The sequence below is a fragment of the Mandrillus leucophaeus genome, unplaced genomic scaffold (assembly GCF_000951045.1).
Source record: "Mandrillus leucophaeus isolate KB7577 unplaced genomic scaffold, Mleu.le_1.0 Scaffold16, whole genome shotgun sequence".
Taxonomy (NCBI): Eukaryota; Metazoa; Chordata; class Mammalia; order Primates; family Cercopithecidae; genus Mandrillus; species Mandrillus leucophaeus.
Window position 1 is genome coordinate 5,788,505 of NW_012101587.1, and position 22,793 is coordinate 5,811,297.

Consider the following 22,793-nt stretch of genomic DNA (forward strand, 5'->3'; position numbering starts at 1 on the left):
TTATTATTATTATTATTATTATTATTATTATTGAGACAGAATCTTGTTCTGTGACCCAGGCAGGAGTGCAGTGACATGATCTCAGCTCACTGCAACCTCCACCTCCCAGCTTCAAGTGATTCTTCTGCCTCAGCCTCCCAAGTAGGTGGGACTACAGGTGCACGCCACCATGCCCAGTTAATTTTTTTGTAATTTTTTAGTGGAGACAGGGTTTCACCATGTTGGGCAGGCTGGTCTTGAACTGCTGACCTCAGATGATCCACCTTCCTCAGCCTCGCAAAGTGCTAGGATTACAAGCGTGAGCCACTGTGCCCAGCTCCTTCTCTCTTGATGGTAAATGTTACTTTGTTTGTTATGGAATATTCAGTCTACAACATTCACATATTGGCTAGGTATATAACGATGTATGCTTTACAATATCGACTGCCTTGTGGAGTAGCTTGGGCCTGTGTGCCTGCAGCTCTGACTCCTGAGTGAATGGGAGGCACTAAGGGGAATTGCCTCCTTGGAAACTGCATGGAGCCTGTGGCTTCTATTATTGAGATAGCATCAGTAAAAGCCTGACATTGTGGAAAGACACAAACATGTGTGGACCTGGTTATCTCTGACCATGCGGTGCTCACGATAATTTAAGGGCAGGGATACTATTAACACCTCCATGCCCTTAAATGTTCATCCCTGGAGGTCTGACCTACTACATAAACACCAGACCTAAAACTCTGGGGTGCTTACAGTGCATTCCACTTGAGCATGCTTCCAGTTTCTGAAACTCAGGAGATCTAGACCCGAACTCAACCACTTCTGCTATTACTTCCTACCAGCATGATTTCTCCTATGTACGCCATATCCAATCAATTACCAGTTTCTACAGGCTGGGCTTTTTTGAAGTTGATTCTTCAGTTCATTCCCACCCATCCTTCCAGCCCAGCTGGTCTTTACGGTGTTCCACTCCCTCTTCAATGTAGTACCACAGCAATCTTCGGTGTATTCACTTTAGCATTAAGACTTTCAGTTCACTAGGCAATAACGCTAGCTAAATTACTCTGGAGTATGGACGGTCTTACTTCGAAACCTTGAGCTGGCTGTCTCACATCCTGATGACAGCTCTCCTCCTCCTCTCTTGTAACTTTGCTGTACCACCTGTTCTCGGTCTTCATCAAGACGTCAGTCCCTTGACCCCTCCAAGATGTTCCACATTGCCCTCCTGCCTCTGTTTTTTCCCCTGTTCAACCTGAATACCACCATTGATCACCTCAGCCCCTCTGCTCAACACCTTGACGAGCTCTTCCTTACTTTCTCCACCACAACCCTCTGGAGTAACCTCAACCCCAGGGCCAGTCTGCCCCTGCGAGGCCTTCTCTGTCCCTGGCCACTGAGCATGCTGCAGAAGCCATCAATTTGCACGGATAGATGACTCCAGACCTTAACATTGCCTGGCCCTTCTTCATCCTCCCATCCCTTCTCTTCCCCCTGTCCCAAAGTGACCACTTCAAGCCATCACTTCACCGCAGATACACTCACTTCCTGCTAAACAAAAAAAAACTGAGGCTAAGAGGGAAGAAATGCTAGGACTTGGAGCTCTCTACCTACTCAAGGCCCTCACAAAAGAGGTTACTTTCCTCCCATGGGTCTGGAGCTCGCTCCCTCCCACCTCCTCAGAGCGTTTGTTCTCAAAAATCCTCCCCCTCCCTCCCAGGTCTCCAACTGCTGCCTCTGTCGATTGCCTCCCAAGGACTTCCTCCGGCCATCATCCCAGCTCTGTCCCACTTTTCACAGCCATGTTTCCTGAAAGCGGGTTCTAGAGAACAGTCCCTGCTTCCCGTTTTCTCTGTCACTCCCACATCTCTTTAGTGTCTGTATCTCACTAGAAGGAAACTTCCTGAGGGCAGAGACTATTTTATTCAGTTCTGTACCCCTGGGACTTAGCATCCTCCTATCTGACAAATAGAAGGCACTCACTGTTTTTCAAATGCATAGCCATGTGTTTCCGTGTATGTGCTCACATCTGAATCTCAAAACTGCCTAGGGATTGGATAGAGCATGGATTATCAGCCTACACATTGCTATATGAAAAAACAGACTGAAATGATGAAATAATTAGCTATTTACCCGGGAGAGACTTTCTAAGTCTCATGCATTATCACAGGTTGCCTGTATTACTAGAAAAAGAGAAAAGGGGAAGGAAACTGACTATGCATCAAACCTGAACTAAAGGCTGCATGTAATGACACAGCCATCCTGGGAGGGGGCGTTATTGTGCCATCTTTCAAGGTGGGAAACCAAGGCTCAAGATGAAGCCACCTGCACAAGGCTGGGCATGGTAGAAGCTAGGTTTCAGATACTGGCCTCGGGCGACACCAATGCTCCTTCTCCTTCCCTGTAACCACAGCACTTAGATTTCCTGCCACTGCGGCCAGCAGGCCCACGCCGGGAGCAGGACACAGCACAGTTGCCCCTGCATTGATCAGGCAGTCTGCTTACCTCCCTGTGGCTGCCATACCTGCCTGCAAATCCCATGGCCAGAGTTTCCAAGCTTTGCTTTGTGAGTCACAAACCCCTGTGAATCCCCTCTCCAGAACAAGGTACATAGCCACATCCACTCCAAGTGTCAGGGGGTTCATGACCTCCCCAAACCCCAAGACCTCTGCACCCACCCTACCTCCCCTAAGAGGCCCAAGTAAGGCCTCTGCCCTCAGGAAAGCTTTCTTTCTTCCTCTCCAAGATCCCAGAATGGACTGGCGCTCCCATTCACAACCCCCACAGGCCTCCATCCACGCACTGCTCTCTGTGGATACCTCCACCGTGAAGTAGCTGTTCCCCCGGGTTCCGTAAGTGATTGCTGGCTTCCTTTGGCTGATCCACAGGTTATCTGAAATTACGATGTAGTCCACACCAGAGAAGAATCGGTTCTTTTCTTTTTCCACAAGTTCCTCCAGGGCAACAGAGCCAGCCTCTTCCATCCCCTCAATGATGAATTTGATATTCACAGGAAGATCCTAAGTAACAACAGAAGAAAAAAATTGCACAAGTTGCCTGATGTGGTTTGGCTGTGTCTCCACCAAGTCTCAACTTGAATTGTATCTCCCAGAATTCCCACATGTTGTGGAGGGACTCAGGGGGACGTAATTGAATCATGGGGGCCAGTCTTTCCTGTGCTATTCTCATGATAGTGAGTAAGTCTCACGAGATCTGATGGGTTTATCAGGCATTTCAGCTTTTGCTTCTTCCTCATTTTCTCTTGCTGCCGCCATGTAAGAAATGACCTTCACCTCCTGCCATGATTCTGAGGCCTCCCCAGCCATGTGGAACTGTAAGTCCAATTAAACCTTCCCACTCTCAGGTATGTCTTTATCAGCAGCGTGAAAACAGACTACTACATTGCCCATTCACCTTTGAAGATCCACTATTTGTTTGCATATAACATAAACACATGAAATTATTATTTACATTCAATGTATGAATGTGCATTCCCCACAGTTCTGTTACAGCAATGGAGTCGTAATTATGGTTGTGAAGGAGAATTCAAGGTAATGCCTGGTGCGTGCCCTCCAACATGTCCTGACAATTTAATGCTATGATGAAGAATTGGGGAAAGGAGCATCTACAGGAAAGCACATTCTATACTACAGAGCTTCCCCGTGTGGCCGCAGAGGGAGGCATTTTTCTCTTTCTCCCCAAAAGGAATTGTTCAAGAAAGGTTAGGCAATTACAAATCGCTTTTCTGTCCTCATAATTCTGAACATGAAAAAGGAGAAATTTCTCCTTTGAAAGATTGTTAAGCCTCAGGTTAATTTTTACTTCAAGTATCTGTTATTTTTCAGCTGTGATTTCAATCTGCCTTTTAACTTATTCAAAGGCTTTGATCTTGCAACAAAATGGAACTTGAGGGTTTTTTTTTAGTTAATATTAGGGCAAGGAATAGCTCCTTTAAAATTTTTACAACACGCTTCTTCCCCCATTTGCTTTTGATCTTTTTGTATCTTTATAATTTATAACTTCATATCTTTGAGAACCACATTAAGAGGAGAGGTCAAAGTCTTTTCCTAGAGCACAGGATGCGTGCAGAACTCTAAAAGTGATTACATGCAGATAAACAGCATGCACACACTATAATCAGTTCTAATGAGCGGGCTTGACTCACCACAGATTAACAAATGCAACATGAGCACAGGATTATGGATGAGAAAATAATAAGTTACGTAGTAATTAAAATGAGAAAATTAGAAAATCAGTCATTCAGTTGGAGAAGAGCTTTTGGGGGACAGTGATTTGTTCATATGTATCCCTTGTGTTTCTGTGTGTCTTAGGAAGTCCATCTGAAGTTCTGAAATCTTAATATCTGAAGGTTCTGTGTGAACACTGAACTAGCAAACAATTGCTGAAGAGTAGTTGGAAATCCTAAGAATTTTCTGGCAAGTCACTTTTAATAAAATACAAGCCCATAGCACTCAGCATGCAGGCCGCATGCATTAGCAGCTGGGTTTGCCAAGCCTCCCCTTGGTAGCTCACTGCTCTACCTGTGAAATATGGATATTAGTACTCACTCTGCCTCCTAGAAAATAACCCAAGGAGGGAATGTGTCCTAAGAGCTCTGTAGGCAAGGCGGGCAGAGGAGAAGAAGGGAGGGAGGGAGGAAGAAGGGGACACTCTCGAAGGACCTCACACACCACCCCCAGTGCAGATATTTCTTCACTGAATCCCTGTAAGCCTGTGAGGTAGAAACTGCCATTCCCACTTTGATCACAGACGAGGAAAGTGAGGCTCAGAGATGAACTGACGTGTCCAGGGCAGTGAATATTTCTTCTGTTTTCTTTGTGATTGTGTAATTTTCAGAGTTGAAATTTATAAAGGAAAACAGACTTTGGCCTTTTTATCGGAACAATCTTATAAATATTGCTATCCCTTAGAAGGAGAGAGAGAGAGGAAGAAAGAGAAAGAAAGGAGAGAAGGAAAAACAGGGAGGGAGACAGAGAAAGAAACCAAAGCCACACGGAATGCTCAGGGCATGGGTGGTGTGAGCTTCATGGATAAGAAGACAGCTTTGCAGTGGTCTGCAGGACGCCGCTGAGACCTGTGCTGATTTCCTGAGCGCGTCTTCTGTGAGATTCAGGAGTGGAGTCAGAGTACTTAAGTCCCCTCCATCTGCTTATGTCTCAGGAGAAAATAAACTTCTGAGGGAAGCCCCCGGCACCTAATGAAATAATCTTCAGGAAAAGACACCCCAGAAGCCCGGGTCTTCTCTGCAGGACAGGGTGCCAGGGAGGCCCCTCGGCCCTCAGGGCCTTGCAGCCTTGGACAGGGCTGAGGCGGTGCCCAGGACAGGGCAGATGGAACCATACCCCAAGGTTGACCTGGTTCTGTTCCACAGAACAGAATCCGAGGCCCAGAGAGGTCAAGTCACTTGCCCAAGTTCACACAGCTAGATCCAGTCCTCTGCTGGTGTCTAAGTACATTCGCCACGAGCGGGAGAAGAGTGCCTTGAGATAAGACCATCCTTGTGTTGAAACATGAGATAGTTAAAGGTACAAACCTGGGTCCACCAACAATGTCCTCTGGAAGCCGGAAAGAGGGGACCCACCTCCTCAAATCTGTACCCCTGCCTCTGCTCCAGAGCCCTTATTTGGACATCTAAAGAGAACCACTGTGCTCTCAGGGAAGAGATCCAAGGATTCCTGCGGAATGTCATGGAGATTCCTATCTTGATCATTTGCAAAGCAGCCGATACATTTAAAAAATGTGTGTTTGTCTCTGCTAACAAATCATACTTTGTGATAAGAAGAAAAAGAAGATTAAAAAAGACAAGATAAGATAAAATAAGGATTAAACAAAAAAAGACAAGTCCCATCAGATAGCAGCTTGGCCACAGGCTTGTTGTGTCTTTGGCTGTGTCTTGTTTTTTAACGTGATTAAAAGTGCAGGCTGGAATCCATCCTCAAAGTATCAGCCCTGCCACCAGCTGCACTGCTCTGGTTAAGTTCTCTGACCTTCCCAAGCCTTACTGTCCTTATCTGTAAAATGGATACAATTGTCCACATACCTCCAAAGACTGTTGGAGTGATTAAGTGACCTAAGGCAGTTTGCTCAGAACACAGCAAACAACTCAAAGTAAGTTGTAGTTACCATCCTCCTCCTCCTCCCTCCCGAACACAGCTGTCACCTACTTGTTCCAGGGCTCTGAAGGCGCTCACAGCATTGATCCAAGCCAAGACAGGGCCTTTGTTGTCGGTTGTGCCTCGTCCATAAAGTTTCCCTTTACAAAGGGAAGAAGAATGTTCAGGAAGTGTGGACACCTCTGCCACGGGAGTTAAAAACCAATGTCGTTTCATGGGTACTAATGTTAACAGTGCTTTCTATAATAATATTCCAGGCACAAATCTTGCTATGAAATTGCAAAGTATGATTTCTTATGTACAAATAAGACCGTACACAAGAGATCCTTGGATCTCTTCCCTGACAAATAGTACAGTCGTCAGCTAGTCAGATAAGACAAGTAAATTTGCAATAGACAGATCCCACTGTCCTTAACAATAATTAGCTCTTTTATCCAAGTTCACTGAAGAGACCCACCGGGGATTTGTTGCGGAGTGCCATGTGGCATAGCTTCTCATTTTGGGATTTTACAATTAGTAGAAGAATGAAAAAAATATGTGTGTATATCTCTATTAACCTTTCTTCTTTTTCTTTATAAAATGCGAATTACATTTGATACTGTTCAAAAGGAAAGTGTGTGGCCTCGACAACTGTTTTCCTCACAACTCAAGAACCTCCGTCCAGGGGCACAAAAGTGTGTTTTTTTTTTCACAAATGAAAGAAAACCAGCCTCAGTGAACCAATCAGTAGGCTATGAGAGCCGCCTCTCTATGCATTCTTCTTTTTTTTTTAGATGGAGTCTCACTCTGTCATCCAGGCAGAATGGAGTGCAATGGTGCCATCTCAGCTCACTGCAACCTCTGCCTCCCAGGTTCAAGTGATTCTCCTGCCTCAGCCTCCTAAGTAACTGGGATTACAAGCATGTGCCAGCATGCCAGGCTTTTTTTTTTTTTTTCCCCAGACAGAGTCTCGCTCTGTCACCCAGGCTAGAGTGCAATGGTGTGATCTCAACCTCCACCTCCCAGGTTCAAGCAATTCTGCCTTGGTCTCCCAAGTAGCTGTGATTACAGACGCCCACCACCATGCCCAGCTATTTTTTCGTATTTTTAGTAGAAACGGGGTTTTGCATGTTGGCCAGGCTGGTCTTGAACTCTTGACCTCAAGTGATCCAACCACCTTGGCTTCCCAAAGTGCTGGGATTACAGGCATGAGCCACCGCACCGGGCCTGTGCATTCTTAATGACAGGGAGAGACCCGAAATCCAGGGACAGAGCCACATCTTCACCCCTTCAATCTTGCAAGCACAGCAGCTCCGCACTGTAGCCCGGGTACCTCACTGACCGTCCACCTCCGTCAGCACGTAGGGGTCGGTGAGCCACCCATCGCCCTGGTCGGCAGGCTGCACGTCCAAGTGGCCGTAGAAGCACACGGTGCCTTTTGTGGGATCGTTCCCCAGTTCAGCCAGTATGACGGGAGGTATTGGAAGACTCTGACCATCGGGCAGCTGCAAAATGATCAGGAATCACATTTTTAAAAACGCTGTGTTGTTCTTCCAGAAAATTCAAAGACATGATATTGGGAGTCCTGGCCAGGCTATCCCTGGGCCCATGTCATTTTTCTGAGCATCAGTTTCTCCATCTCTAAAATGAGTCCCATGAAACACTTTTTTTTCTTTTGGAGACAGGTCTCAGTCCCGGCGCCCAGGCTGGAGTGCAGTGGCGCACTCGCAGGCTTATGTGATTCTCCTACCTCGGCCTCCTCATAGTAGCTGAGACTCCAGACGTGCGCCACCACGTCTGGCTACCTTTTTGTATTTTTGGTAGAGACAGGTTTTGCCATGTTGCCCAGGCTGGTCTCAAACCCTCAGGCTCAAGTAATCCGCCCGCCGTAGCCTCCCAAAGTGCTAAGATTTCAAGTGTGAGACACTGCACCCAGCCAAGACGCTTTTAATTAAGATATAAAACCTAATTAAAAGTAAAGCGCTTCTTTAGATCCACATTGACAATTAGCAGCATTAGCTGAATGTGCTCTTGAGTAAGAATGCAGATGGGCCGGGAACGGTGGCTCATGCCTGTAATCCCAGCACTTTGGGAGGCCAAGGCGGGCAAATCACGAGGTCAGGAGTTGAAGACCAGCCTGGCCAACATGGTGAAACCCTGTCTCTAATAAAAATACAAAAATTAGCTGGGCGTAGTGGTGCACGCCTGAAATCCCAGCTACTCAGGAGGCTGAGGCAAGAGAATTGCTTGAACCGGGACTTTGGAGGTGGAACTTGCAGTAAGCTGAGATCGCACCACTGCACTCCAGCCTGGGCTACAGAGCGAGACTCTGTCTCAAAACAAACAAACAGAAAAAGAATGCAGATGACAACTGGCTTAAAATAGGTGGACAAATCCTAGAAAATGTGGATGATCCCAAGGTTCCTCAGGGCTAAAATAAGCACAGCAGGTGCTTAGATTTAAGACATTCATGATGGAGTAGAGTTCTAAGAGACGGTTCTGATGAAAAAAACACAGCTCCAGATACAATGCCTTTGAGAAAGATGCATATGAATTTAAAGAAAAGGACAATTTCCTTTTCCGTAAGGAAGAAATTGGAACCTGTGTCCAGGAAGTGAAGAGTACAAGGGGGTCCTTTCCATAATAAAGGGACCTTCACTTGTCATCTGCACTGGCTTCTAAGAGCCCGTCCCAGCCCTGGAGTCCTGATAGGACTGGAAAGCAGTAACACGGCTTCGTTCGAGACCAAGGGAATGCTTCATCTTCATTAGGAATTGGGGGGTTTTGGTTGAGGATCAGGGTGAGCCTCTCCCTTGCCACCCCCGGGAAGGCACAATTGACGTCTAGAAGTAGCTGCTCCCTCGGTGGGCGGGAACACCACAGCACCTGCTGAGAACCCATGTCCACCGAGGTCACACGGGCCCCCAGGCGCTGCAGTGTGTCCGCGGCCACAGCCATCATTCTGAAGAGCTCTTGTCTGAAGCGAGGCACGGGCTGGACAGAGTCGCTCTCGATGGCCACCCACTCCTTCAGCGTCTAGGAGGAAGAGTAAGCAGGCCATTAGCATGGGGGTCCCACATCTGCTCTGGGGGCAGCGAGGGGAGGACAGGAGATGGCGAGTCCCCAGGTGCTATTCTGTTGATTGAGGACCTGAGGACCTATGACAGTGCCAGTGAACACTGTGACATTCAAGAGTAACAGACAGAATAGCTGGGGTTTTAATCAGGAACCCGGAGGCCAGAGACGCCTGGTTAGTCTAGAAGGTCAGGCAGGGTGGGCTGGGAGAAAGATGATGGTCTGGGTCCTCGCTGGGTTCCCCAGGGCTGTCAAGAAGGGCAAGTCCCCACCCACTGTTTCTAATTAAGAACTGAAGAGCCGGTGGGTTCTCAGCTTTCTCCAGGACTCCTTGCTTCCCACACCTGGCCCTGGAAGCCTCCGGGCCATGATTGAACCCCACAGTGGCCTCCGCTGGGCTGCAGGTCCCTTCTGACATGCTTTGCACTTAGATTCCCCGGCCCGCCCCTCCCTGCGCTCCTAGGATCCCACGGGCACTGTGACGTCGGGCTTAAACTCAGCCTGTCATAGCTGTGTGACTTTGGGTGTATTCCTTAACCTCCCTTAGCCTGAGTGTTCTCACCTGCACAAGAAAGTAACGCTCCCTAACGATAGGGTGATGGCGAGGACCACTGAGGTAACGTGGGCACAAGCCTCAGCCTGGTGCCGGGCACCTGGCGGCCACTCCAGCAGTGCTGGCTGATATGAATGACTGATAAGAACCATTCACACACCGGTGTTGGAACCTGAGTGGCTCAAACTGAGACAGTCAGCATTTTTATGAAAAACTACACAGATTTACTGATCTTACACTTCTCTTCCTGACTCATTTGAGTTTGATCTCTCTATCCTGGTTGTAGTGCTTTCATTTTGATTATGAAGGCATTTATCTAATCCTAATGAATATTATGTTTTACATTTTTAAACTGGAATTTACAGAACAGAGACTGCTGGCTTCTCCCTAAGTTCAGTAGATTTGGGTATGTTTGAGGGACTTAGGGGGCTTGGGGTACAAAGTTCAGGGAGACCTCAAGGAGCTCCCAGTCTGGTGAGCACAGACAACACCACATCAGTGTGCACATGTGTGGGGGTGTGTGGGGATGGAACCAGTCGGCCACAGAGGGGACAAGAGAGCTTAGGAGAGCGGGGCTGGGGAGCAGCTGGTGAATCTATGGGCTCCAGCAAGCTCCTGCCTTCCCACTCCTCCTCCTGTCTCCTCCTGCTCCCCAGGCCTCCCTCTTTTTGCCGTTCCACCTCACCCTCCCTCTACTTTACCCGACTCCCACCCCGTATATGTACAGACCCTGTATGGTGAATTAGGGGTGAAGCAGAGGATTATAAACTTGGGAGGCTGAGGCAGAAGGATCACTTGAACCCAGGAGGTCGAGGCTGCAGTGAGCTGTGTTTGTGCCACTGCACTCCAGCCTGGGTGACAGAGCAAGACCCTGTCTCAAAAAATAATAACAAAAAAAAAAAAAAAGGGTCAGGCGCGGTGGCTCATGCCTGCAATCCCAGCACTTTGGGAGGCCGAGGAGGGCAGATCACTTGAGGTCAGGAGTTCAAAATCAGCCTGCCCAACATGGGGAAATCCTATCTCTACTGAAAAAACACAAAAATTAGCTGGGCATGTTGGCAGGTGCCTGTAATCCCAGCTACTTGGGAAGTTGAGGCTGAGGCAGGAAAATCACCTGAACCTGGGAGGTTGTGGTGAGCTGGGGTTTCACCACTGCACTCCAGCCTGGGCAACAGAGCGAGACTCTGTCTCAAAACAAATAAATAAATGAATGAACGAATGGAGGAGATAAAATGCCTATTGCACACATACTACAAAATAAAAAACGTTGCTGTTGAACTTTGCAGAGCTCCCTGGCTCCCCAGCTCTGCCTAGGCCTTACAATAACGTCAGGTGGCATTAGGAATGGGCGACCTGATGGACCAGGGCAGACTCGAGCTCAGTGGAGGTGCTGGTCGTCCCTGCGTGGACATCCCTGGATCAAGTGTGCTGGATATGAAGAGACAGTGCCCTTTGCAGGAGGAATGGCTAGGAGGGATCTCTTCCATCCATCTAATGAATACTGAAGATTTTTAATCCAATGAGCAGTCACAGGCATTTTAAATGGAATTAGGCAAAAATATCCACATCTCCAAGCAAATAATTGTCTCACCCAAATACCAAAGGAGGTAATCCATGCATTCTGTGTGCAGTTTCCTTCTCCTACCTGCACAAATTCATCCTGATGGAGGTCAATGTACTGGAAGACTTTCTCTAACAGCGCCGGGGGCAGGGAGTGTGAAGAGAACATGCCTCCCTCCAGCAGCAGCAGCACGGCCAGCAGGGACGCAGCCTGGAAGGGTTTGACACAGGAGGAACGAATGAAAATCAGCACCAGTCGTTGGACTTTGGACCTTCCAAATTCCTCAAGAAGGGTTGTTATCTCACACAGCTGCCTCCAGTCAGTCGGAATAAAATAACACAAGGCGGTAGAACCAAACATGTTATTTTTTGCTACGTCTTTCCCCAAACACTTTATTTCCAATGCTAAAGAATTTTAATAAGACAAAAATCGAGTTAACAAGCTCATCTTTAAATAACATCATTCCATTTATTCCTAGGATAAGGTGTTTCCTCCTGGCCCCTTGGGGAGGCCAGTTCTGCTGCCCAGGAGTGAAGGACGATCTTTACAAGACAGAAAAGAGCAAGGTAGAACTGAAAACAAACACGCAAAAATCTTCCATGTGTGATGAACTACTGCACTAGACAAAGGAATTTCTGAGCAATGCCTAAAATCCAGTGTTGTGGGATTTCTTTCCACTGGCTCCTGAAATCACAGTACTTTAACAAGAAAGGAAGAGAAAGGTCTGAGGTGGTGGTTCGTGCCTGTAATCCCAGTACTTTGGGAGGTCGAGGTGGGCAGATCACTTGAGGTCAGGAATTGAAGACTAGTCTGGTTAACATGGTGAAACCCCGTCTCTGAGAGACCCATCCACAACCCTGCCTCCTCCCTCCTTTCCCCTCCCTGACCCCTGCTCAGTCTCCCCAGCCCATCCACAGCTGGAATGACTCCACCTGGGAGTCCTCGAGAGCCTGAGAGCCAGCATTCCTCCTTGACGCCCGACAGGAAGGTCCTGTGGCAAAGTGGGCAAGAGTCACCCCTTCACAGAGGCCCCCCAGAGCCCTGTCTGGAGTGGGAGCTGCCGGCATCAGGCCCAGGGGCCACCTGCACATCTGGAGGGGCCATTAGCACCATCTCCCCCAGTGAAGCCCCCGCCACCAGAGGCTGGAGAAGAGGAGGGAGGGAGTGAGGGATGGGAAGGACCAAGGGGGCTGCAGCCTTTGGTCAGACCCCCGACGCCAGGTTCTTGGCTAGGAAAGCCACCCGCTATCCCCAGGAGACCAGCTGGGCTCCACTTTAGAAGCCAAACCCACCCTCCTGCAGCAGGAGGAAGGAGGGGCGAGTTTAACCCAGCCTGTCTCTGTTAGTTTTGTCTCTGGAATCCCATCTTTTATCGTTTTAAATGTTTGAGATGTTTTACATTATAAAATTATAATTGTTTAATCTATGATTCTTTAAATGCCCACCTTTCCATAGGTGGAGGTGAGCAGGGGTTACAGGGAAAACAAAGGGAACTAGGCTGGTGAAGTCTCAGTGCCATCCCCGAGACCTTGAGAGACAGGTGTGCTCACAACGAGAGGACGCTCATTACGGATGTGGCCCCGCCAATGCTGCTTATTTTACAATGGAGCATCTGCAAGGCTGTTTGAAAAGCAGTTGGTTGAATATTTTTCTTTTCATTCTGTCATTTTCATGGCTTCCCCTAATCCACTCTCCACGAAGCAGCCTGGGTGATCTTTTTAAAGGTAGGGCAGATTGCAAGACTCCCTGTTTTAGCTCTTCCAAGAGGTCCCATTGTCCTTGTGGTAAAGCAAATATCCCCATGCCCCCCAGGATTTACATGGTGGATCCCACCTGCTTCTCCAACCAGACCTCCTCCCTTGTTGGGGTACCATGCAGGGCCCCTCCATCACTTTCCACCTGTTCCCAAATGCATTGCTGAATCTTCCTCCATGCCCCTGCCCATCGCTTGGCCTCAAGCCCCCATGGAACAAAGGTGAGCTGGGGAGCATCCAAACTGATGAGCCCCCCAACACATTGCACAGGCATCTGAAATGAAATTGTGCACAGGGAGCTGTGTTCTGTCTCTTCTAGGAATTCACTTCCAACAAAACATCTGGTCCTACTGAAAATGTCCCAGATGGTAAGAAAGAGTGCATCTCCCTAACCAGAGTGTCACTTAGCACCTGGGGTCAATCCATCCCATGCCCAAAAGGACAGTCGCTCCCAGGCTGTTCTACCTCCTGTCAGATCATCACTGAAATGCTACAGGGATGTTCAGGCTTCAAGAACTTTTCAGCTAGGATTCAGCTGGCACAAAATCTGAGCGACCACAGAGAACCTGTGTTCACAAAACAAGGCAGCAGAGTGAGAGTCAATGCTGGGTGAGGGCATGTGGATAAAGCAGTGCAGTCAGGGTGGCATCACAGGGAGACCACAGGCCTAACAGTCAGGAGGGCCAGCACCAAGTTCAGCCCTGCCAGATCCCAGTTGTGCTCCTTCGGGTACCTCTCTGAGCCTGAATTCCCTCAACGGTCATCAGGGACTGGAAGCCTCACAGTGGTTGAGGACCCAACCAAAGAGCTATAGAAAAATGTGTGGCTCCGAGCAGACAGAGAGCTCACCAGCTGTCAGGAAAGCAGTCAGACATGCCGTGAAATGCAGACCATGTCCCATCATGGGGTGGGGGTGGTCAACAGCAGCGTCTGGGAGGAAACTGGTGCTGAACACTGACGGGGAGGAAGGGTAAGTTTGGGGAAGGGCAGGCATTCGGGGCAGAAGTTTTAACCTCTGGAAGTTTCCTCTTTTTGAAGCAGGAGAATGTATCAAAACATTCTAATAAGAGTCTGAATTTTGCTGGAGAATAATCGAGAGGAAATTGTAAAGTTTAAGAATAGTTATAAATATTCTGGAGAGTGAACTGGCTTAAGGACACACATACATATCAATCAAATAGAACTGAAAACCCAGAAATAAATCCTCACATTTATGATCAACTGATTTTCATCAAGGGTGCAGAGATCATTCAATGGGGGAAAAATAGTCTTTTCAATAAAGAATGCTGGGAGAATTGGATATCCACATGCAAATGTTAAAGTTTCACCCCCTTCCTCACACCATATATAAGAACTAACCCAAAATGATCAAAGACCTAAATGAAAGTACTAAAACCATAAAACTCTTAAAAACAAACAAACAAACAAACATAGCTGTAAATCTTCCTACCTTTGGATGAGGTGATGGTTTCTTAGATATGACACCAAAAGACAAGATGGATAAATTGGACTTCATAAAAAATAAAAACATTTGTCCATCAAAGAACATCATCAAGAAAATGAAAAGACAACACATAGAATGTGTGTGTGCATGGGGTGGGGGGGATTACAAATCATATATCTGATAAAGGACTTATGTTGAGAATATAAATAACAATTACAGTTCAATAATAAAAGAAAGCCAAATTAAAAATGTGTAAAGGATTTGAATAAATGTTTTCTCAAAGACAATATACAAATGGCCAATAAACACATGGAAAGTTTAGGCTTAGCATGATTAGCCATCAGGAAAACACAAATCAAACCACATGAGACACCACTTCCTGCCCACTAGGATGGCTAGAATTAAAAAGCCAGACACTAACAAGTTTTGACAAAGATGTAGAGAAATTGGAACATTCATGTACTGCTGGTGGGAAGTCAAAAGCCTGCAGTCACTGTGGAAAACAGTCTGAAAGTTCCTTAATCTATTAAACATAGAGTCACCATATGACCCAGCAATTCTACTCCGGAGTACATATCCAAGACAAGTGAAAACATATGTCCACACAAAAACTGGTACATGAGGTTTATAACGGCATTATTCATAGTAGCCAAAAGGCAGAAACAAGACATGTTCATTAATGAATGAATGGATAAATAAAATCTATATTTCACTGAAATATTATTTGGCTATACAAAATGATTTCCATCTTACATAAAAAGGAATGAAGTACTGGCACATGCTACAATGCAGACAAACTTTGAATACATTGTGCTAAGTGAAATGAGCCAGACACAACGGCCATGTATTGTGATTCCATTTACGTAACAGTCTAGAGTAGGTAACTTCATAGAGACAGAACGTAGTAGATTGGTGGTTACCCAGTGGGAAAATAGGAAGGGAATGCTAATGAATAGGGGTGCCTTTGGGGTGATGAAAATGTTATAAAATTGATTGTGCAATGGTTGTACAATTCTGAATATACTAAAAACCATTAAAATTGCATACTTTAAATGGGTCAATTGTAAGGTATAAGAATTATATCACAATACAGTCATTATACAAATAATCATAGCTATAGCCACTCATTTGACAATACAAATGCATTATGGAGTATGAAAACTGTAGATAGAGGAAGCTATGCATTGGTTAAAAGCAAGGTCAAGGTGAGCAATGCCCATTCATGAGCTGATTAAGAACTGCGTCCAGTAGGTGGTGCTGATGAGCCGCTCATGAGCTCCCTGGCTGCCCTGCACTCAGAAGGCTGAAGCCGGATCCAGCCCAGCTCTGAGGGACTTAGCCAGGAGCCAGGGTCGGCAGATCGTCTGTGGGAGAGACTCCTCTGGCCCTGCAGTAGCCAGAGAGGGAGCTCAGGTGCGAGGAAGGCTTCAATAAAGGCTCTTGGAGACAACAGTGGCTACCTCTTTTTTTTTTTTTTTTTTGCAATCGATCCATCTACATTAACATTTGAGCTTTTATTTTTCCTTCAGACAAGTTCCATTAAAAAAAATTTGGTGTTCCTCTCCAGTGAAAAATAAAAAAGGAAAGTTGGAAGAAGGAAATAAGCTGCAGGAAAAAAATATGAAAACAGTGATTATTGTAAGGACAGAATAGTTCAGGTTCAGCAGGAGCCTCCTCCTCCTCTGGCCCTGGGAGAGCAACTTAGCCCTGGTCTCAAATAAAAGACTGACCTGATGCCCTGACCTGACGACTGGCCGTGACAGCAGGGATCTGACAAGGGGAAGTGCATGATTTCATCCTCCCTCCCTTTTCCACAGAGCAGGGCAGCCTGCTATCCAGGTTCATGGACATTGACTTTGGGCATGAATCCCCCCTTCACCATCTGAGTGGGATCGGAGACTCCATCCATTTTCCTCCTGTTCCTCCACGCCTCTGTTTGTGTTTTTGTTTGTGTGTGTGTGTGTGTGTGTGTGTGTGTTCAGTTGTGCTTGACCTTGAACTAGTTACCTGTATTAGGCTGTTCTTATTGTATTGCTATAAAGAAATGCCTGTGGCGGGTAATTTACTTAAAAAAAAAAAAATAGGGTTAATTGGCTCACAGTTCTGCAGGCTGTACAGGAAGCATGGTGCCAGGATCAGCTCACCTTGTGAGGAGGCCTCAAGGAATTTTTACTCATAGCAGAAGGTGAAGCAGGAACAGGCAGGTCATGCGGTCAGAGCAGGTGCAAGAGGGATCAGGGGAGGTGCCACACATTTTAAACAACTGGATCTTGCATAAACTCACTATTGCAAGGACAGCGCCCAAATACCTCCCACCAGGCTCCACCTCCAACATTGAGGATTACATTTCAACATGAGTTTTGGGCGGGTACACGTATCCAAACTGATCATTCTGCTGCTGGCCCCTCAAATCTCATGTCTTTCTCACATTGGAAAATGCAATAATGGGCCGGGCATGGTGGCTCATGTCTGTAATCCCAGCACTTTGGGAGGCCGAGGCAGGCAGATCATGAGGTCAGGAGATCGAGACTATCCTGGCTAACACAGTGAAAACCCATCTCTACTAAAAATACAAAAAAAAAAAAAAAAAAAAAAAAAATTAGCCAGGCGTGGTGGTGGGTGCCTGTAGTCCCAGCTACTCCAGAGGCTGAGGGAGGAGAATGGTGTGAACCCGGGAGGCGGAGCTTGCAGTGAGCAGAGATCGTGCCACTGCACTCCAGCCTGGGCAACAGAGCAAGACTCCATCTCAAAAAAAAAAAAAATAAATAAATAAAAAACAATAATGCCTTTCAAATGGTCCCCCAGTCTTCACTCATTCCAGCATTAACTCCAAACTCCCAAGTCCAAAATCTCATCTGGAGATGAGTTCCTTTCACCTATGAGCCTGTAAAATCAAAACAAGTTATTTACTTCCAAGATACAATCAGGGTAGAGACATTGGGTAAATGCTCCCACTCCAAAAGGGAGACATTAGTCAAAAGAAAGGGGCTCCAGTCCCCATGCAAGTCTAAACCCCAGCAGAGGCGTTATTAAATCTTAAAGCTCCAAAATAATCTCCTTTGGCTCCATGTCCCACATCCAGGGCACACTGCTGCAAGGGGTGGGCTCCCAAGGCCTTGGGAAGCTCCACTGCTATGACTTTTCCAAGGTTAGGATGCAAGGTGCCAGTGGATCTACCATTCTGGGGTCTGGAGTATGATGGCCCCCTTCTCACAGCTTCATTAGGTAGTGCCCCTTGGGGACTCTATGTGGGGACTCCAACCCCATATTTTCCTTTTGAACTGTCCTAGTAGAGGCTCTCTGTGAGGGCTCCACCCCTCCACCCCTAGGTTCTTTCTAGGCACTGAGGCTTTCTCATACATTCTCTGAAATCTAGGTGGAGGCTGGTAAGCCTCCCTCACTCTTGCACTCTGTGTGCCTGTAGGCTTAACACCATGTGGAAGCTGCCAAGGCTTACAGCTTGCGAGTTCTGAAGCAGTGGACTGAGCTGTATCTGGGGCCCTTTGAGACACAGCTGGAGCTAGAGCAGTGGGGATGTGGTGAGCAGCCTTCTGAGGCTGTACAGAGCAGTGCTGTCCCAGGTCTGGCCCATGGAACCATTTAGTCCTCTGAGGCCTCTGGGCCTGTGGTGAGAGGGGCTGCCTCGAAGGTCTCTGAAATGCCATCAAGACCATGTCCTTATTTTTTTTGGCTTTTAACACTAGGCTACCTTTTAGTTATGCAAGTCTCTCTAGCAAGCGGTTGTTCTGCAACTTGTTCAAATTCCTCTCCTGGTAATGATTTTTCTTTCTCTACCACATGGCCAAGCTGAAAATTTCCCAAGCTTTATGCTCTGCTTTCCTTTTAATCTTTTTCCCATTTAGAAAAAAAAAAAAAAAAAGTGCAGCTCATTGCCAGCGCTCATTTAATTTTACATAAACTCACTTTTTGAGGTTGAAGCAAATCTGACTGATTTTCAATGTGAAAATAAAATATAAAAACTGTTCATGGAGTTCTTTCTAAACAGAACATCAGAATCAACTAAATCATCAGAATCATCTATTTCAGATTCATCAAATGAATCTTCGACCCACAATTGTTCAAGAACAATGTTAACATCACATGCAGGAATGCTACATTTTCTAGGATTTGACATTTTCAGCAGTTGAAAATTACTACATTTTGTAAATGGAAATACCACTAACAAAAACCAGAATGCCCTAAATAGAATGATGTCTGTTGTTTCCAAAGTCAATATACTAGAGTGATGTGAGAATAATAATAAAAGCAAGATAGTTTATGGCAAAGTTATCTCAGGGTAAATGCTGCAGCCACAAGTGCCACTGGTGAATATTCGTGGGGCAACCAAGAAAAGGGTTAAATATAAATTCCAACTTTAAGGCATTTCTTCACTTCCACATCTGAACATAACTTGTTAGAAATAGCCAGGTCACATCTTGAACACTTTGCTACTTAGAAATTTCTTCTGCCAGATACCCTAAGTCATCACTCTTAAGTTCAAATTCCACAGACCCTTAGGGCATGAACACAATGCAGCCAAGCTCTTTGCTGAGGCATAACATGCGTGAGCTTTGCTCCAGTTCCCAATCAGTTTTTCTTTGCCATCTGAGACCACGTCAGCCTGGACTTTACTGCACAAATCACTATCAGCATTTTGGTTACAACCATTAACCAGTCTATAAGAAGCTGCAAACTATTTCCCTCATCTTCCTGTTTTCTTCTGAGCTCTCCAAACTCTTCCAACCTCTGGCCATTACCCAGTTCCAAAGTTGCCTACACATTTTCAGGTATCTTTATAGCAATTCCCCAGTCCTCAGTACCACTTTTCTGTGTTAGACTGTTCTTGCAGTGCTATAAAGAAATACCTGAGGCTGAGTAGTTTATAAAGAAAAGAGGTGTAATTGGCTCATGTTCTGAAGGCTGTGTAAGTATGGTGCCGGCATCTGCTCAGCTTCTGGGGAGGCCTCAAGGAACTTTCACCCATGGTGTAAGGTGAAGCGGGAGCAGGATCCTCACATGGCAAGGACGTGAGCAAGAGTGGGAGGCACCACACACTTTTAAACAATCAGATCTTGCAAGAACGCACTCACTATTGTGAGGACAGCACCAAGCCAGGAGGGATCCACTCCCATGACCCAAATACCTCCCCTCAAGCCCCAACTCCAACATTGGGGATCACATCTCAACATGAGATTTGGCAGTGACACAGATCCAAACTCTCATCACCCAGTGAAAATCCAGGGATGCAGAAAGGTTATTCCTGGCTTTTGACCTTGCAAAAAGAAGAAAGAGGAGCTGCAGAATAGGAAGCTGCACTTGCGGGGGGCTGGGGTTAGGGATGCGCAGGGTGAGTCCTGGACTGAGAGAGTCTTTTCGAATGGCCGGGGTGGGCAGTTGTCCAGCTGAGGGTGCTAAGCTCCCACTGGCTATGGGACCCTGAGGGGAACCCCATTTGCTGCAGAGGCTTGTGTTTATCCCAGCTGGTTGTCCTTAGGTTTTTAGATTTGGAACAAAAGTTCCAAGTGCCCCTGTGCTGAGCCTTCTTTCTAAATACTGTAACTCTTAGGGGAGGTTTACATCCTCTGCTGTGTTACCATCACAACCTGCCCTTCCCCAAAGTGAGAGGTCCCGGGGCACTTCCTGAGTCTTCTTAGTGTCTTGACATATCATTCTTCTCTTTCTCCTCCCACACCTTGGCACTGGCTTCACCTCCACCTCTCTCCTAGCTCTCACTAACAACTGGAGAGTTGGATGCCCTGTGGGCTCCGCTGATCGAGGCCTTGACAGTGGCCCAAGATACTTTAACGTGGACACTTCTGCCTCCTGCCAGGAGAGGAGCAGGTACCCCTAAAGGAGGATGGAGTAGGGGTGCTGTGGGAAAACCCCACTTTTGCACTGGTTGTTTTTGTTTATTTGGGGTGTTGAACAGAAGAAAGAATAGAAAATGAAAGAAAGCACTCTTGCCTCCACCTCCCACAAAGCCTCAGGCCAAGGGTGGGTCCTTGGTGTCCACACAATGGCCAATCAGCCAGACCCTTGTTCAGGGGAAGAAACCTCAGTGCCGGTCAGTCATCCCGGATACCAAGAATTCTATTGACCTCCTAGTCAAGAGTCCTTGTGGGATTGTTTTATAGAAGTTGCTCTGTCCTGGGTCTGCTCTGATGAATTTGTTGTAACACAGAAAAGAATGTTTTAGTAGCCTAGTTTATCTCACCATCACAGGATTTTTAATAAACAACAAAAACAGGCTTTCCTGGATTCTGTTGGTTTCCTGTGGGCACAGAGCTGAGCCAACGTGGCTCCTGCAGATTGATTAACTCACTCTGGCAGCAAGACCCCGTGGAGGAATCAGCGAGGGCGTGGTTTCCTTCAGTCAGCAGCCTGGACAAACTCCAGGGAGCACAATTCCCCAGAAAATCCCAAGAACTGTGAGTCCCTCCATCATCCTCTAGTCTGGCCTAACCTGTGAGTTTGACCCCGGAGAAGAACATTGGTTGAGGCCAAGTTCAGTTTAGACTCATTCCCACAATGTGAGGCCACACACCACGTGAAATGGCTGGAACTAACAAAGTTTACTCAGTTTGCTAGGATCCTCACAGAGCTGCTCCTTGAACGCTGAGCAGAGTTGCAAGAAGTCAGAGACCACCGAAGCCAGGGGATGGAGGAGGAACTGAGTGCCAGTCACGGGGTGGTTGTTTTCGTGGTTTGCAGGGAGAGCTGGCCTAAAGTTCAGGGGCTAGCACTTAGGAACTGGCTGACTCAGGACACAGGCTCTGAAGCAGGGACAGTGGGACCTACTATGCGCCCTCAGGGTGGGTGGCACGAGAGAATACCACATGTGGTACCTACGAAGTGCCTTCGGGGGGTGGCACAAGACGATACCACATCTGGCACATCACAGCCCAAGGCACTGTACGATGTCTTCACTCCTGGGCAGCAGATGGCTAGTCCAGCAGCCAAGCCGCCCAGGTGGGCCCTCGGTGCTCCCACCTGTGTCTGGGGTCCTCATGGGTAGGCGGTGGGGAAAAGAAAGCTCACATTGTCAGGATGTGAGGCTGGTGTGATGCTAACGGGAACAATGTCCCTTCAGACACTTTTACTCCCCACAGTCTGGACGGGGATCTGAGTCTCGTCAGACATCAGCCAGAGAGACAGCACAGCACCACTCTGCACCACTTCCAGAACCTTCCGTCATCTAGAAACATAACAGCGGCTTGTAGCACAATGACACAGCCAGCCAAACAACAATGACAAAAAAGAGTGAATGAAATAACCAGTGATTTCAGTTATTTCTCCAACAGGCCAGAATCTCATGACAGTTAAATCGATACATTGAAGTATACTCTACCAGGGACAGTGGCGTCATCAAATAAGGCTGGGCTGTGAGTTCCTCAGAGGCAAGAGCGTGTTGCCAATGGGGGAGCAGGACATGGCTCTCGGTTTTGAGGGGTGAAAGGTGTAAATCCTAAGGGATCCACGAGGCTGTGCCTGATGCTGGAGCCAAAACCCAAGGCGAAAATCGCCTTTGGAGATCTCATAGCTGTGGCCACACCAGACCCACTGGCTCTTCTTCCTTTAAATCTCATTTGAGTGATTTCTGGGTAAAAGTGTCGATAGGATGTTTACAGAATACCTGCAGGGGAGACTGTACAATCTCAGGGGGCAGCACGTGAAATTGAGATGTGCCGGCTGCAGAATAGCGGAGAGGAGGAGAAGGGTCTGAGGGAACGGGTTGTTGAGACGCGGACTGGGGACAGAGGAAGGGTGGCGAGGAAGAAAGCAGAGATTTCTCACAGAGTCAGGAGAAGAGAGCCTGGCAGGGTTTTGGTGGGACCGTGGGCCAGGGTGGAGACACCAAAATGCAGACGGCACCAAAGAACACGTTTCTTTTCTAGAAACCTGCAATTATGTACACAGCCTTTAAAGTGTTATCTTACACATTCAACTCACAGCAAAGTTACTTTGACTTCAAAGTGCAGGACTTTAGGCATCCCTGATGCCTGTGAACCAAGGTCCCTGGTTAAAGGCGGGGGTGGACTCCAGGGCTTGGCCACCTCTGGGCAATGGCATCTCAGGCCACTTTTTGGCTTTGAACAAAAGATCAACAAATGTAAAGTCCAGAACAAGGGCCGGTTCGAGGAGAGGGTGGGGCTCTCCCATGGGTCTCCACTAGCTTCCTCAGGCTGCTGGAACAAAGCACCCCAAAGCGGGGGTCAAACACCAGGGCTTGACTCTCCCGCAGTTCTAGAGGCCAGAAACCTAAATCACGTGTTGGCGGGCCCGGGCTCCCTCTGCAGGTTCCAGGGGAGGTCCTTCC

At 47.3% G+C, this 22,793-nt stretch overlaps 1 protein-coding gene across 1 annotated transcript in view; it reads right to left on the reverse strand.

Moving 5' to 3' along the window:
* The window catches only part of CNDP1 (carnosine dipeptidase 1 (metallopeptidase M20 family)), a 49,544-nt gene that overhangs the window by 15,584 nt on the left and 11,167 nt on the right, over positions 1-22,793 (reverse strand). Inside the window, exons 2-6 of the mRNA XM_011975888.1 lie at positions 11,363-11,488; positions 8,976-9,125; positions 7,432-7,594; positions 6,162-6,250; positions 2,796-2,996 (exon numbers count right to left, since the gene is read on the reverse strand). Of these exons, the coding sequence (XP_011831278.1) occupies positions 2,796-2,996; positions 6,162-6,250; positions 7,432-7,594; positions 8,976-9,125; positions 11,363-11,488 (729 nt within the window). The remainder of the gene's footprint in view (positions 1-2,795; positions 2,997-6,161; positions 6,251-7,431; positions 7,595-8,975; positions 9,126-11,362; positions 11,489-22,793) is intronic.